Raw genomic sequence first — 13,479 nt, forward strand, 5'->3', positions numbered from 1 at the left:
TGAACTTTCCAAATGTGCTTTGGTGAATTCTGTTTGTCTGTGATATTCTGCTTCTTTTGAGGACTGGATTTATCATACAATTGCTATATTACACCTTGTTCTATATCTGCCAAATCAAGGTGTAAAATAATAAACAGCTCCAGTGCACGTTACATTTGCAAGTATGCCTCCTCCTCCTCATCCTCTTTCTCAGGAAATACAATGTCCTATTTTATGTTAAAAGCATGTCTTCTGTCTTTAAGAGTACTTTGATTTTAACATGCGTTTAAGTTATCCACATCATAGGCATGGGACTTATTTCCCCCTTTTTTGCTTCTCCATTTCCTGTCTAGGATTCTTCTGGCCATCCAAATGCAGATGTGTCCAATTGTTAATGCACATCATGAACACCTGCTATTTGCTTTGCTCTGAACTATCTGGGTGAAAAAGCCATTACCAGAATGAAAAGCAGGAATAGAACTTGATCAAATGAAGCTTGCTGAGTTCATAGAAAGTGATAACAAAAGACCACACAAAACAGCTTAAATAAGTTTATGAAGAAAAGACTGAGTCGGTAATAGTTCAAAACATGGCCTGCAGGATGCATGAGGTCCCCAATGTCTTGTTCCGGGGCCCTCTTGCTGCTTGGAGGCCCCCTGTTCTCCCTTCAGTCTGGATCCCAGCAATGGCATGGGCATGATTGCAGCAAGCTCTTGTAAGCCTCAGGGAGTGAGTGGGATGGGCTGGCAGCCTCACAAGAGCTCATTCCAGCATGCCCTGCCTGTTCCTGCTGACAAACCCAAAGGTGCATGCTGGGAAGAGTTCGTTGGGCTGGCAGCCCCAATGCCATTCTAGCTGATGAGAGCAAAGATGCTTGGGAGCTGAGAACAGGCAGATCATGCAGGTGTCCAAGGAGCTGCCCATGCTGAAAAACTAGGTCAGCTGCAATGCTTTATAGGGCCTCGAATGTCCCCTTGGCTGAAGGACATCACCTGGCCAAACTGAAGAAGGGACGTCAATGGGTTCCATTCAGGTTGGAACTGCAGCCTAGGGGGCAACCTATTCCTGGAACCAGCCTTCACAGCCTAGACTCCTTCCATGTCAACTCCCATTGCTTCCAGTTAGCGTGGCCAGGGATCATGACCACTTAGTTTCTGAAGTCCACAATACTGGTGGCACAGGAGTGAAGGACCTGGCCAATGGCTACGATGGCCCTGGCTCAAGACTTAACAGAATCAGATGGACTCAACTGAAGAAGTGACATCTGAAGCACCACTCCATGCTTTTCAGGAACATGTCACTCTTCCAGAACTGGCATGTCCGCATTCTATTCATCTCAACCCTCTGCTCTTCTCCCACCTCAACTTGCCTTTCTATGGGCTGCTTCTTGGGATTCTAGTCCTGCATGATGGACATGACCATGGCACACGTTTCATCTTTGCAAAAGAGCCTTGCTGTCAGCTCCAGGGCCTGCATCTGATGGGGACTCCGCCTGCTGAACATACCTCTGCCAAACAACAGTTGTCCTACCTCCACTTGGTAACTGTGGACTCTCCATCCTGATCATGACCCACCAGAAAAAAAAGTCCATATTGACTTGGGAAACTTTTGAGGACTGGTCTGGGGAGGGAGAAGGAACTATTCAGGAAGAGAGCAGATTGGACTGGCAGCCTCATGAGAATTCACCCCAGCAGGCCCAATGCTGCTCCAGGTAGTCAAAAGCTGAGTGCCTTTGTGCTCATCAGCAGGAGCAGGTGGGGCATGCTGGGGAGAGTTTGTCAGCTCAAGTACAAGAGGCTCAGTGTGCCAATTCGAGGAAGGAAGGAGGGCCTGGGGGGTCACCTGGAAGGGTTCCTGAGCAGGAGAAACAGGGAAGAAAGGGATAGACTACCCCTGAGGAGTGGTTATTGTGCTTGGGCTGTGGTGGGAAAAGGAGCTGCAGAGATCACAGGCCTACAAAACATTCTTTTTCATTCAGTTAGGGTGAGTCAACTCATATCAGTTTTCTACCTCATTTGGTAGTTAAATATATTAATTGTGTATATTAAATTAATTATATTGCAAATACTTTAATTTACAATATGGAAATATAATTCATTGTGCAGACCCTAGGTTCTGTGCTGAAGTCCTCATGAGGCCCTCAAGGTGTGAAAGTTGGACAACCCTGGTTTAAAGCCATGGTCTGCTAATCCATAAATTGTTTGGATTGGTCTTTTTTTCACCCTTCTCTGTATCAACTAGTTTTAGTGACGTACAAGAATAACGTTCCTGTTGCAAACCCAAACCTGAACATGAATTTCAGGAAAAGAATTCTTGGGAAATTTTCCACAAATTTCTTATATTTGTGTTCATGCTTGAAAGGATGCACTTGCACAGATATGCACTTCTGAAAATGCTTATCTGTATACATGTACACCTCCAAACCTGGGATGATTTCAGAAGGTGATATAGTGGGCTTCTACTTGAACCCTTGGCAATGCATGATGTTGCTGAGGTTTGATCTTATCCCCCATTTTGACTTCTATATGGAACTACTGGGAGATTTAGGGTGTACTATTACCAATATGCAAAGAGCACCCAGCTCGGTTTCTCCTTTCCAGAAAGCCAGTGTGGTACAGTGGTTAGAATGTTCCAGTGGGACTTGGGAGACTAATTCTAATCCCTGCTCAGTCATGAAACTCATGAGATAACTTTCATTTTAGTCCTCCTCACAAGGTTGTTGTAGGGGTAAAGTGGAGGGAAGGAAGCCCGTGTTAGTCATCACAGTGAAGAATATAAATTTTTCCTAATGACCAAAGAACAAGAGTCAGTTATTTAGGGCTCTGTCAGAGACACATGAGAGTCAAAAATGCAAAGTAAACTTCTGCCAAGGTGAGATTGTTTAAAAGATAAGTCAGTTGTTTTAACACTAGAAGTGTAGGTTAAGGTAACCATGTACAAAAGTAACGGACTGCTTTCCGAACAATGCTTTTCTGTATCTAATCATAGCAAAAAGCTAAGCATATAAAAGCACTGTGCATGAAGGCTGAGGCAGCTGGTCATGACTGGAGAGTGGGCTCACTCTCTATTGTTAGTGTGCACCTATAATAAAGAGGCTTTTTTATATAAAATTACTTGCCCGTCTTTTTCATAGCCAGACAATGAACAAGAGGGACCTCTCTCTTTTTGTCCTCAACAAATTGTTCCTTGCAAGAGGAAAAAGTGGGGTAAGATATAAATGCAGTAGTAGTTGTTGTAATATAATAACTGCTGCCAGCACTAAAGAAGCTGTTGGTGTTCTGAATCAGTGTGTGCAAACAGAAATGGGGTGAATGCACTATTGTTATTTCTGCCAATTAGGTGTGAGTTGGCCAACCAATAAAGTAATTTTAAATATATAAATGTACATATTAAAAACAGTCATCAAATTAAATGTCCATAACGCAAATTAATTTAAAAAGTAATACAAAATGTTTGGGAGTCCAACAATTTATCAGAAGTTTCTGAGAGCACAGTCTAGTACAACAGATACAGCATACATTTCTGGGAAAAGGTACTCTGGGCAGGACACAACTCAGCCTTATACTTTTGAGAATACACTTCTCAAATGTGGCAATGTCCCTCCACAGATAGCTAACTCATCTAAGTGATCATAGCAATGGGAGATACCATCAGATAGCTTATACAGGGTTGGATGCCTATTTCTGCAGCTTTTATTAGCAAAAACATGAGAGGGAGGGTTCCAGTTCAGATCTCAGCTCAATCATGAATTCCTGCATGATATTAGACATACTGTGCCCCACTGAGTACAAGCTTCACACACTCACCATGTCTAATAATAATACTCATGATGGTAAGTATTATCATCTATTTTACAAGACTGCTAAAATTTTGTTGAGACAGTGAATGTGCAGTGATTTGAATACTTGGTGAAAACAGCATTTAAGTACTTTGCAATGCTGATGCTGAGCTACAATGGAACTAAATGTGTCACAGGCCATCCTCCCATCCCCCACAATGTTAGTTCCCTTGGATGTTTAGATTTCATCAACTTTGCACCACATCTGTCATAAGTTAATGGAACAATAACCAGCTTTACTTCAACCTAAACATCCAAAGACCTTAATCTGCCTTCAGCAGAGTTGCTATCAACACTGTAACTTGTGAGAACATTATACCTGCCCATTTTCTGGAGGTTAGGTTTCTGAGATGGTCTGATAATAGGACAGGTAGGTATCATTACTTTTTCCACAACATGCTGCAACCCAGTGTGTCTAATCTCAGAGTGATAGTCCAGCCTTGCAGCCAGTCTAATAAGCACATTAAGCAAAAGAAACTAATTAGTGGCATCATATTTAATACATTTTGCATGCTAATCTATTTATCACACTAATTATAAAATTAATCATTGTAAAGTTTTAGATGAACTTGTTCCTTGCCCAGCAATTTACAAGGAGATTGTTATTATAGTAAAGTCTCATAAAGGGCTTAACAGAAAGAAAAATTAGTACAGAGGGAAATTTTTCTGATATGCCATTTAAACAAATACATGTGCAATTAAGAATATGAAGGCTGAACCTTTGGAGGCACTGACTGACAACCAGGATGATAATGAAAAATGTGAGCTACAAATGCAAGCTGTCAGACATAACTTTTATTATGAGGCCATACCTCAGTTTGCCAAGTATTGATTAGATTCTTTTCTACAGCTAAATGCTGTAGAAAAGAAGTGCTTTGTTTTAATTGGAATATGAAAGGATCTAAAGATTTTGCAATGAGTTTACTGCCCCTAGCTTGCTACTAAATCAGACTTTGTGGTAAATGTTAAGATACTCTATGAAATGCAAATAAATGAATACCTGCCTACTAACTGAGTTGCCATCACAGTTTATTGTTGCTTGAAGGCTAGCACAATGCAGGATCCTAGGTCCCACAGAAGAAGTGATCAACTACTGTTCATCTCTTGCCATAGAAGTGGAATGCCTTAGAAACACTCCCAGTGTGAGGCTTCCCATCACCCTTTGAAGGTCAACTAACATGAAAAGTATCCTAGAAATTGCTATTGTGACAAAAAGATAAAACATTACTATTGCAATCTGTTTGGCATCCCAGTCCTTAACATTTGCAAGCTCCATTGTAATATTAGTGCTGCTGGCATATAAATGTCCTCTGTAGAAAGACTGTGGTGTCAAAGCAAGTCCCAGATTCGTGATTTAAATCAACATGTTCTTGGAATTGAGATTTTCTAAAATAATCAACAACCAGGATAAAATTGCTGTTGCTATGCCTGGTGTTCCAGTGACTAAAACTACCCTCATTACAAGGACATCAATTTGTGCTATTTCATCACATGAAATGGGACTCTTGAAAAGCAGGAGGCAATTTTAGGATGAAAGAAAATAATAAATTTCAAAAGAGACTGCAAATCACAGAAATTAATAGGTTATAAATCACAAATGTATGATACAAAATAAAGTAATCATAACTGTGGCTAAGTCAAACAGTTGGGTAAGGGAGGAAATTTACACCAAAAATTATTTCCCACCAAGTACACTTTTACCAATTTCTTTTTGGGATGGGTTACAAAAAAGGATAAGAACCTTTGGACTCTTTCTTTCTAACTACCGATATGCAATTATACTTTTCTCTGTGTTCAACCTCTAACCTATTCAACCTCACACCTATTCAGAGAGTGGAGACGATGTAGTATAGAAAAAATGTTCTTACTCTGAATTGATTTGTTACAGTTTCTGCACCATTCTCCATCCCCTGACCTAACACCTATTTAGAGAGAGGGCACAGTAACACAAAAAGGATCAGCTCTACTCAGACTTGGCTTCATTTACCTGACATTGACACACAGAGATACTCGGGTGAGTGATTCCACTCACCACAGCTGGGATCAAGCAGTGAGGAGGAACAAGGCTTAAACATTATGACAAATTAGTAATTGAGAGAGTGAACATAGTGAACATCATGTGAAGCCACTGAGAATAAGTCAGTGTTGGTTAGTTGTTTGCTCAAAAATGACAAGGCTGACAGATCATCAGCTTCGCTAAGGTTTCCAACTCTGAAGAGCTGGTGTGGTTAAGAATGTGGGACTGGGACTCAGATGATCTGGGTTCATGAAGCCAACTGCATGACTATGGGGCAGTCACAGGTTCTTGGCTCAACCTACTTTACAGGGTTGCTGTTGTGGGAATAAGACTGAGAGCAAGAGAAGAAGAAGGATATAATTTGCTTTGCATTTGTTGTAAGAAAAAAGTGGAATATAAATATATATATTTTTTTAAAAAATCTGCCTACCTGCTTCTGGGATGTATCCCAAAGGACTTGTAGGAAATGTCTCATTCTAAATTCCTTTTTCTCATGGTACATTATCAGCCTTTGTACTGCTGGTTCATTGAGTGCTTTGGCTGTGTCTCATCTTCATTGCCTCATGATGGAAAGTTTTCTCATCCCTCCCAGTCCACTTGAAGGATACTTAACTATAACTGTTTTTCCAATAAAAAGTGATAAAACCAAGCAAAGATAGGAGGGAAAGCACCCTCTCTGTCAGGTGGCAGGCAAGCAGGTAAAGGATAGAAAACTGCTTCTTGGGTAGTCATATTGTAGAGGGGTTAGCAGAAGCAGAGAAAGGAGCAATGAGTCAACATTCAAATACCATCTATGTCTGCCTGTCAATTGTGGCAATTCATTGCCTCATCACTAGCTCAAAGACAAGAACTGAGGCTGCCACGTCTTTACACACTTATTCACCTGACGAGCAGATGTCAGCTATGATCCAAGAGACTACATGCTCACATTCTTTCCAAATGGAAGAAGGGCTAGAGAGTATCTAGTTCACTTCTTTGAAAAGCTCCTATGTATGGACGGCAAAAGAAGAAGGGGACAACAGACAATGAGGTGGCTAGATGGAGTCACTGAAGCGGTCAGTGTGAGCTTAGGTGAACTCCGGGGGATGGTGGAGGACAGGAAGGCCTGGAGGAATGCTGTCTATGGGGCTGCAATGGGTCTGATGCAACTTCACGACAAGCAACAACAACCACAACATTCCCTTGATACTTCAGTGGTCCTGCCAAGGTCCCTTGTAAGCCGTACCCACTTGTTCCAAAGAAACGTCACCCTTTGTACACTGACTAGGGATGGGTCTTCCACTGCCTCTTCCCTTGGCTATGCACACTATCAGAATTATTCACTCTGGTGTTCGGGATTATCTTTTTCAGGTCACCTTCTCCTTCAGGGACTTCACACACCCCCTCTTCTTCTAGAAAGTTGGTGAATTATGGGCCACTAGGATCTGTGAAGTGGTCCCTCACCAAAGCTAATAAGAGTGGCACTCCTCCTTCTTTCACCCCTGGTAGATCAGGAAGAAGTATCCACTAAAGCTCAGCACCCACATCTGCCAGAGGTTTACCAGTAAGACTGAGGGACTACATTCACTTCTGCTCTAGATTAGCAGTTCCATACAAAACACTCTGTTGGGTAGGCCAGAATCTGAAATAGTTGCAGGTGGGTTACTGAATGCTTGGGCATACTGGATATGGGGAGCTATGCAGGACAGGTTCAGCACATCTTCATGCGCCTGGCATGAAGAAGAAAGAATCATATGTTGAAAAGTGCCAGATCTTCAGGGGATAATACCTGATTCTGAGGCAAGACAATCCTGCTGCCAGTGCTATAACCCATTGCCTGTCCCTTTGATCAAGCAGGATGGTCACCAGCTATCCTGCTTGTCACAGAATGGCATGGTGTATAGCACAGCCCCGAAACACCCTTTCTAAGTTGTGATTTCCTTAAACCTTTTCTTGAAGCCCTGAAGTTTCCCCTTGCATTAAGAGAGGCAGTACACAAAGCCTGGGGGAAAGGCAATTGTTCCTGGTGATCTGCAGATATTCCTGTGTCTCAAGATCTATTAATCTGCAAGTTCCAGAAGTATGCCTGAATGATACTGTTGAGCTCTCCTACCCTTTCTGGGGTCCAGATGCATTATGAGCCCACTCTTGCAATATTTGAATAATCTGGCAAAATTGTGCCCGGTTCAGCGAATACAACATTATCTATGGGATTCATCATAGGATGTTCTGAGAAATGTACTATGCTAGGCCACTGTGGTCCAACTGTGCCTGCTAGTATTTGGAGCAAATACCACAGTATTTCTGGGTTTCTCTGTTACCAGCCAGAGAGGAAAGATGATGGGCCACAGGTTCCCATGCACAGACAAGAATGTTAGCGGGGAGGATAAATGCAGGCTCTATTTACTAGGCAAGCAACTGTGGGAAGGCTTTATGAAAAAGATGTGTTAATCTTGGTGCAGATCTGTTGCACAAAAACAGTAAAATTATACGCATTAAATCAGTGCAATGCATTGTACAAAATGAAAGGTCAAAGCACTGTCTATATTACTTTGTACTGCCTTTCAGAAACGTTGAGCTAGGTATGAGGAGGCAGGCAAATGAAAAGAAAACTAAACTTGGAAGAACTGCAGGCTATTTCAAGGTTGCTGCATAGATTACAAACACAGAGTTCACCAGGGAAGGAGGTTTTGACAAAAATAGGGACATCTTTTTATTTTCACATCATTTTAATGTTTACATGATTTTAACTGGGGTTTTATTATCTTAAGTCATTGGCTGCTGTGCTGCTTTGTTTTATCTTATTCGTTTTTCATTGTAAGCCATCCTGAGATTTTAGTGGTGGATGGGTTAGAAAAGCTTTTAATACATAAACAAACAGTCTTTAAATAAATAGAAGTGATGGTGGTAAAAACATTGCAAGTGTTCCTGACATACTAAAAACAGATAATATTTATGTGAGATATCCTCATAGCAATTCTGTACATTGTACTGTATATGATAGGCACAAAATAAAAAGGGCAGGACTTCTTCATATTTTGCTTAAAATAAAATGCATATTGAAGGTCTGTCTGGTGTTGAGAAAGAAAAATACAGCAACCAGCAAGCCATTTGTGTCTTAAATGCAATATCACTATAGCCATTGATATTTCTAGTATATCCATGAAAACAGTTGCACTACTTCAGAAAAACCAGGTGGTTTGATGATTGTAGCCTTTGCATGAATACAGGTTGCAAAGCAGTTATCCTGCTATTTTTCACCAAAGGCTGTAACCTAGCAAGAACAGTTGCTGTGCAACCTCCATTTACATGAGATTGCATAGCAGTATTACCTACCGCCATAAGATTCTTCATTCTAAGAAGGGTTTCTGCTTACAAAGAAAATAGCAGGCTATTATATTAGCCTGAGGCCATTTAAATTAGTGAAGAGTGTCACACAGATTACTGGATACATGTGCTATTTCCATAAACTATGCTGGACAAGCTATTCCTGGGACAGCGAATCCGTTAATAATACAATGCATTCTGTCCTAATGTGAAGCAGAAGCTTGATGAACAGATGATAGGCCTGCTCTTGTAATCTTAGATAGCAAGCTGGTAAAAATCTCATGGCATAAAATTTCAAATTAAAAATGCAGGTGCTTGCATCTTATATGATTGACTAGCTAGATTATCTTACCTTTGGTTCCATTGAAATGAAGCTGTGAGTACCTCTACTTGAGAGAACTGACCTTTTAATTGTTTTACTGTGGTAGAAGTGGTAGTAATCCTTCAATGCTCCAATCTGTAGAGAGGGAAATGGTGCAGAGGGAGAAGGGAGGAGAGAGGGAGAGAGAGAGAGATTTAATTTATGAAAAACAGTTTGTCTGTTTTTCATTTTTAAAAGGTCTATAAATTATGCAATTTCCTGCTGTACTGAAATGTTACTTGAACCTCGGTGCTCATCTTTCAAAAGGATGACATATGATATGAAATAGATGGACTGTCCTTGAGGCAGTAACTGTATAACCAAAGATTATGACTGAGCTGCTTATTCTGTCTGTATCTGTCTTTTAATGTCTAATTTATATGCAGCATTTTAAGTAATTCTGTTCCAATCTGTATCCAAACTGTCTTCACAAGAAAAGTATAAAAATAATCAAATCACAATAGGGTTATTAAAAAGCATCCCATCTAGTACGCTCAAGGAAATTTACTGTAAAAGGCACTATTCGGTTACTTATACATAAGTTGCAGGGGAGGGGGAGGGGGAAATTCAAGTATAACAAGGAATATATTTCAGCAAAACCAACTAAACTAAGGCGTGGTTGGGCAACTGCTCACTGACAAGAATTCCTCCGGGAACTGTAACTTCTCTGCAGCATTGCAACTGGCTTGCTCACCGGCCTCTCAGCCCAGACAGTAACAGTGAGAAGATGGAGGTGCTGTCGATGCTGCTGCCTTCTTGCTCATGGGTTCACTACTTGTCAAGCAAGCAAGTGTAACAAGAAGAAAGAGGTCAAGGACTTTAGTAGGAACATTAACAGCTGGCGGTGCAGATGCAGACTCTCAAGTGAAGGGGGCTATCAAGGTGTCTTGCCCAAAGGCCCTCAGAGAACTAGAGCCAGCATGGCATACTTGGTGGAATTTTGGACAGTAGAAAACAAATAATGTGAAATATTCATTCCTTTTATGAAAATGTAGAAAATGGGCAGACAAGTTGACAATTTTAAATTAAGTAATGGATTATGATTCCTTTGACCTTGCCTCTGAAATCCTTTATGCATTTCTAGTGATAGTAATGGATAGAGTAAAGAACTATTAGATTTAACAAAAGTGAAGTGAAATTAAGACAGAACAATTCTAATTTCATTTTATTCTAGAGTCCTACACAGCTTCTTCCTTGCATATCTCCCTATTTTATAAAATTACAGGTGCCACATAGACCTCTACATTTAAACTCTAATCCTTTTGCAGAGTGGTGCATTTTATAAAACAGATTATTAAACTGAGAGAAAGGAAAAAGAAGGATTTGTTAGGCTGCTGGTAGGTGTTGCTAGGCTTCTGTATATTCTGCGTCACTGACAGGTTCGATGATCAAGACACTAATACAGGTGACATAAAGCATGCAAAGTGTTAGCAGTGTCTAACTGCTACCTGATGACATTTCCCTTGAACTTTTCTATAGGATATTCTATTAAAAAAACAAGCAAGGAAGTGCTTTCTTGTACTGGCATAAAAACTAGCTTTCACAATTATCTAATCTGACAGCAATAAGTCACATAGATAATTTATTTTCAGTCGCTTATGTAACAAAATGAGGTAAATTAATTTATATGTGTTTGTTCACAATAATCAAGCCAAAAAAAAAAAAACCCATGAACTTATGGACTGAACTTGACAAAGAAACTTATTTTACTGGACTTTTATGAGGTTTATTTCTAAACTTATTTATAGTTTTAGAATTCTACTTGTCCGCTAATAAATACATAAATAAGGCTAACAAAGATTAACAATACAGCAATCCTTGCTCTCTCAGGCCTAAAGATCTAAAATGAAAGGCAACTGGGTGGGAAGAGGAGGAGCAAACAAAGAAAACTTAGGTAAAAGTTCTTCATTTCAAAGTTACTGCAGGTGTCCCTTCTGGCAGGGAATGGCAAAATAAGCTCCTTGAAGCCATTGCTTCTCTGGCCAGTGCAAAGGGTTATTCTCCCTAACTATGATGTTCTTCCTGGGAGGTACTGGGGAGGAAATGCAGGCTCTCCGTCACCCTTGTTTCTCTGACTGATGGATGAGACTGGAGTCTACAGCTCCTGGGAACTGTCAGTTGGAACTGTGCATCCCTTTTGGGAGGAGGGGTTCTATTCTATACAGATTTTGGTACAAGAACTTGGGGGCAAAGTAGAAAATATGTCTTTGTTCCAGCTCTGCTTTTCATACACTATAGTTATTAAGTCAAAATATGCAATGCAGTTTAATCTGCTAGTATTGCCTCTCTCCAATTTTTAGCTCTGCATGGATGCAAATTTGAGACCAGGTATCCTCACGTACACTCACACACAGGGAGAGAGATTAATGCAGACTTTTGAATCAGCATCTGTTAATGGGCGCTTATGGTCTTTTTCTTCACAATTGCAATAGCCATGGCATTGGATCCAAGGCATGGGCTCCATACAAAGAAGTGTGTCCACCCTGCACCACAACCCACCCCCTTCGGCAGTGAGCCCTGAACTGCCGGGCAGCATTTTCATGGAGTCATAAGGACCATGCAGAGGAGTAAGGAATAAGTGAGGAGATCTGCTTTTTCCAGCGCAGTTGTATGTGCCTAAATCTGGATCTATCTCATGATATTTTGTTACTGATTTCCCTCATGAAGTCACTCATCCTTCAAAGATCCTGCTGAACCATTAAACATAAAGCAGTGCTATCTTGATTTCAGTTTAAGGAATTCTAAAGCTCTCTTGGAGAGCCAATTAGCTGTGAACTCTCAAAGGAGTGGCTTCTCATTGTTCAGAAGCTTTTCATCCCATCATTAATAACAAATGAATGGTGGTGGTGGTGTGGGAGGCAGGTGTTAGGGCAAGGCAAGTGAATTCATTTGGAGAAATGACGCTTTGGATGCTGGCCACTTGAGAAGCACTGGGCAGCTTACTCCACACTCTGAGAATACTCTCGTCATGGCTCTCATACACACGGAGAGTCAGGGTAGCATCATGGTTAGGATGCTGGGGCTGGGACTCACTCACAGGGTGATTTTGGGCCAGTCACTCACTCTCAGTTTACCCTATGCCAGAGAGTTGTTTTGAGGACAAAACAGAGAAGAGGAGAAGAAGAAGGATGATGTAAGCCACCTTGGGTTCTTCACAGGGAGAGATATAATAAATAAATGAATAAATAAATAAGTCAGTCAGTCAGTCAGTCTGATCGAATCCTTGGACTATGTAAGTTTTGTTGATGGTGGCAAAAGTACAGCCCTGAAGAACACATGTGAGGAAAGAACGTGCACTCTTCAGGAAAGGGAAACACTATAAGGACAGAGGTAAGCAGATTAAAGGGTGGAAGGAATTGACAATCAGAACTATCTGACTGAGAAAACACAGTTCAAGGGATCAGACTAGACAACTCTGAGGGCATTTTCACCATGATCTCTGGGGGAGTGGGAAGAAGTACTTTTTCTTATTTTCTCTCTTATTTTCTCATATAATTGTAGTACAGCACCTAAATGCCAGAGGAAAGAGCAACTCACTATCATGAAGACTGATGCATAGCCTGATCCTCTACATGTTTACTTAAATCTCTCCATGTTCTATGTGGCTTACTCAGTGTGCATATAGGATTGCAGCATTTTCAATATTTTCCACTTCAGAAAAAACAAGACTGCACAAGGACATACTTTATGTGCATTAGAGTACCATCACAGTGGAGTATAGCTGTAAATAAAACATAAATGGGTAAGCATACCCAACCTATGTCCATTCCCTATATTTGATTTTACATCCAGTGAGATATCTGATATATCATTACTGACCTTGAAATGTCAAAACCACTGGCTCTGAAATTTCAGAAAGCATGTGTTGATTATCTTGCTTAACTGTCAACAGAAACAGCTTAAGCAGCCACTAGATTTGTTATTCCACTTTCTTAGGCTTTCCTAGCACTTTCCAGTGTCTTGATTATGTTATCCTTA

At 40.7% G+C, this 13,479-nt stretch overlaps 1 protein-coding gene across 2 annotated transcripts in view; it reads right to left on the reverse strand.

Annotated features, from left to right (window-relative positions):
- The window catches only part of PCSK5 (proprotein convertase subtilisin/kexin type 5), a 250,488-nt gene that overhangs the window by 217,143 nt on the left and 19,866 nt on the right, over positions 1-13,479 (reverse strand). For both annotated transcript variants that reach the window (XM_044445944.1, XM_044445943.1), the window contains exon 2: positions 9,493-9,597. In XM_044445944.1, coding sequence (XP_044301879.1) covers positions 9,493-9,597 — 105 coding nt within the window. The remainder of the gene's footprint in view (positions 1-9,492; positions 9,598-13,479) is intronic.

This window comes from Varanus komodoensis, unplaced genomic scaffold (assembly GCF_004798865.1).
Source record: "Varanus komodoensis strain SLA01 unplaced genomic scaffold, ASM479886v1 scaffold5, whole genome shotgun sequence".
Classification (NCBI taxonomy): Eukaryota; Metazoa; Chordata; class Lepidosauria; order Squamata; family Varanidae; genus Varanus; species Varanus komodoensis.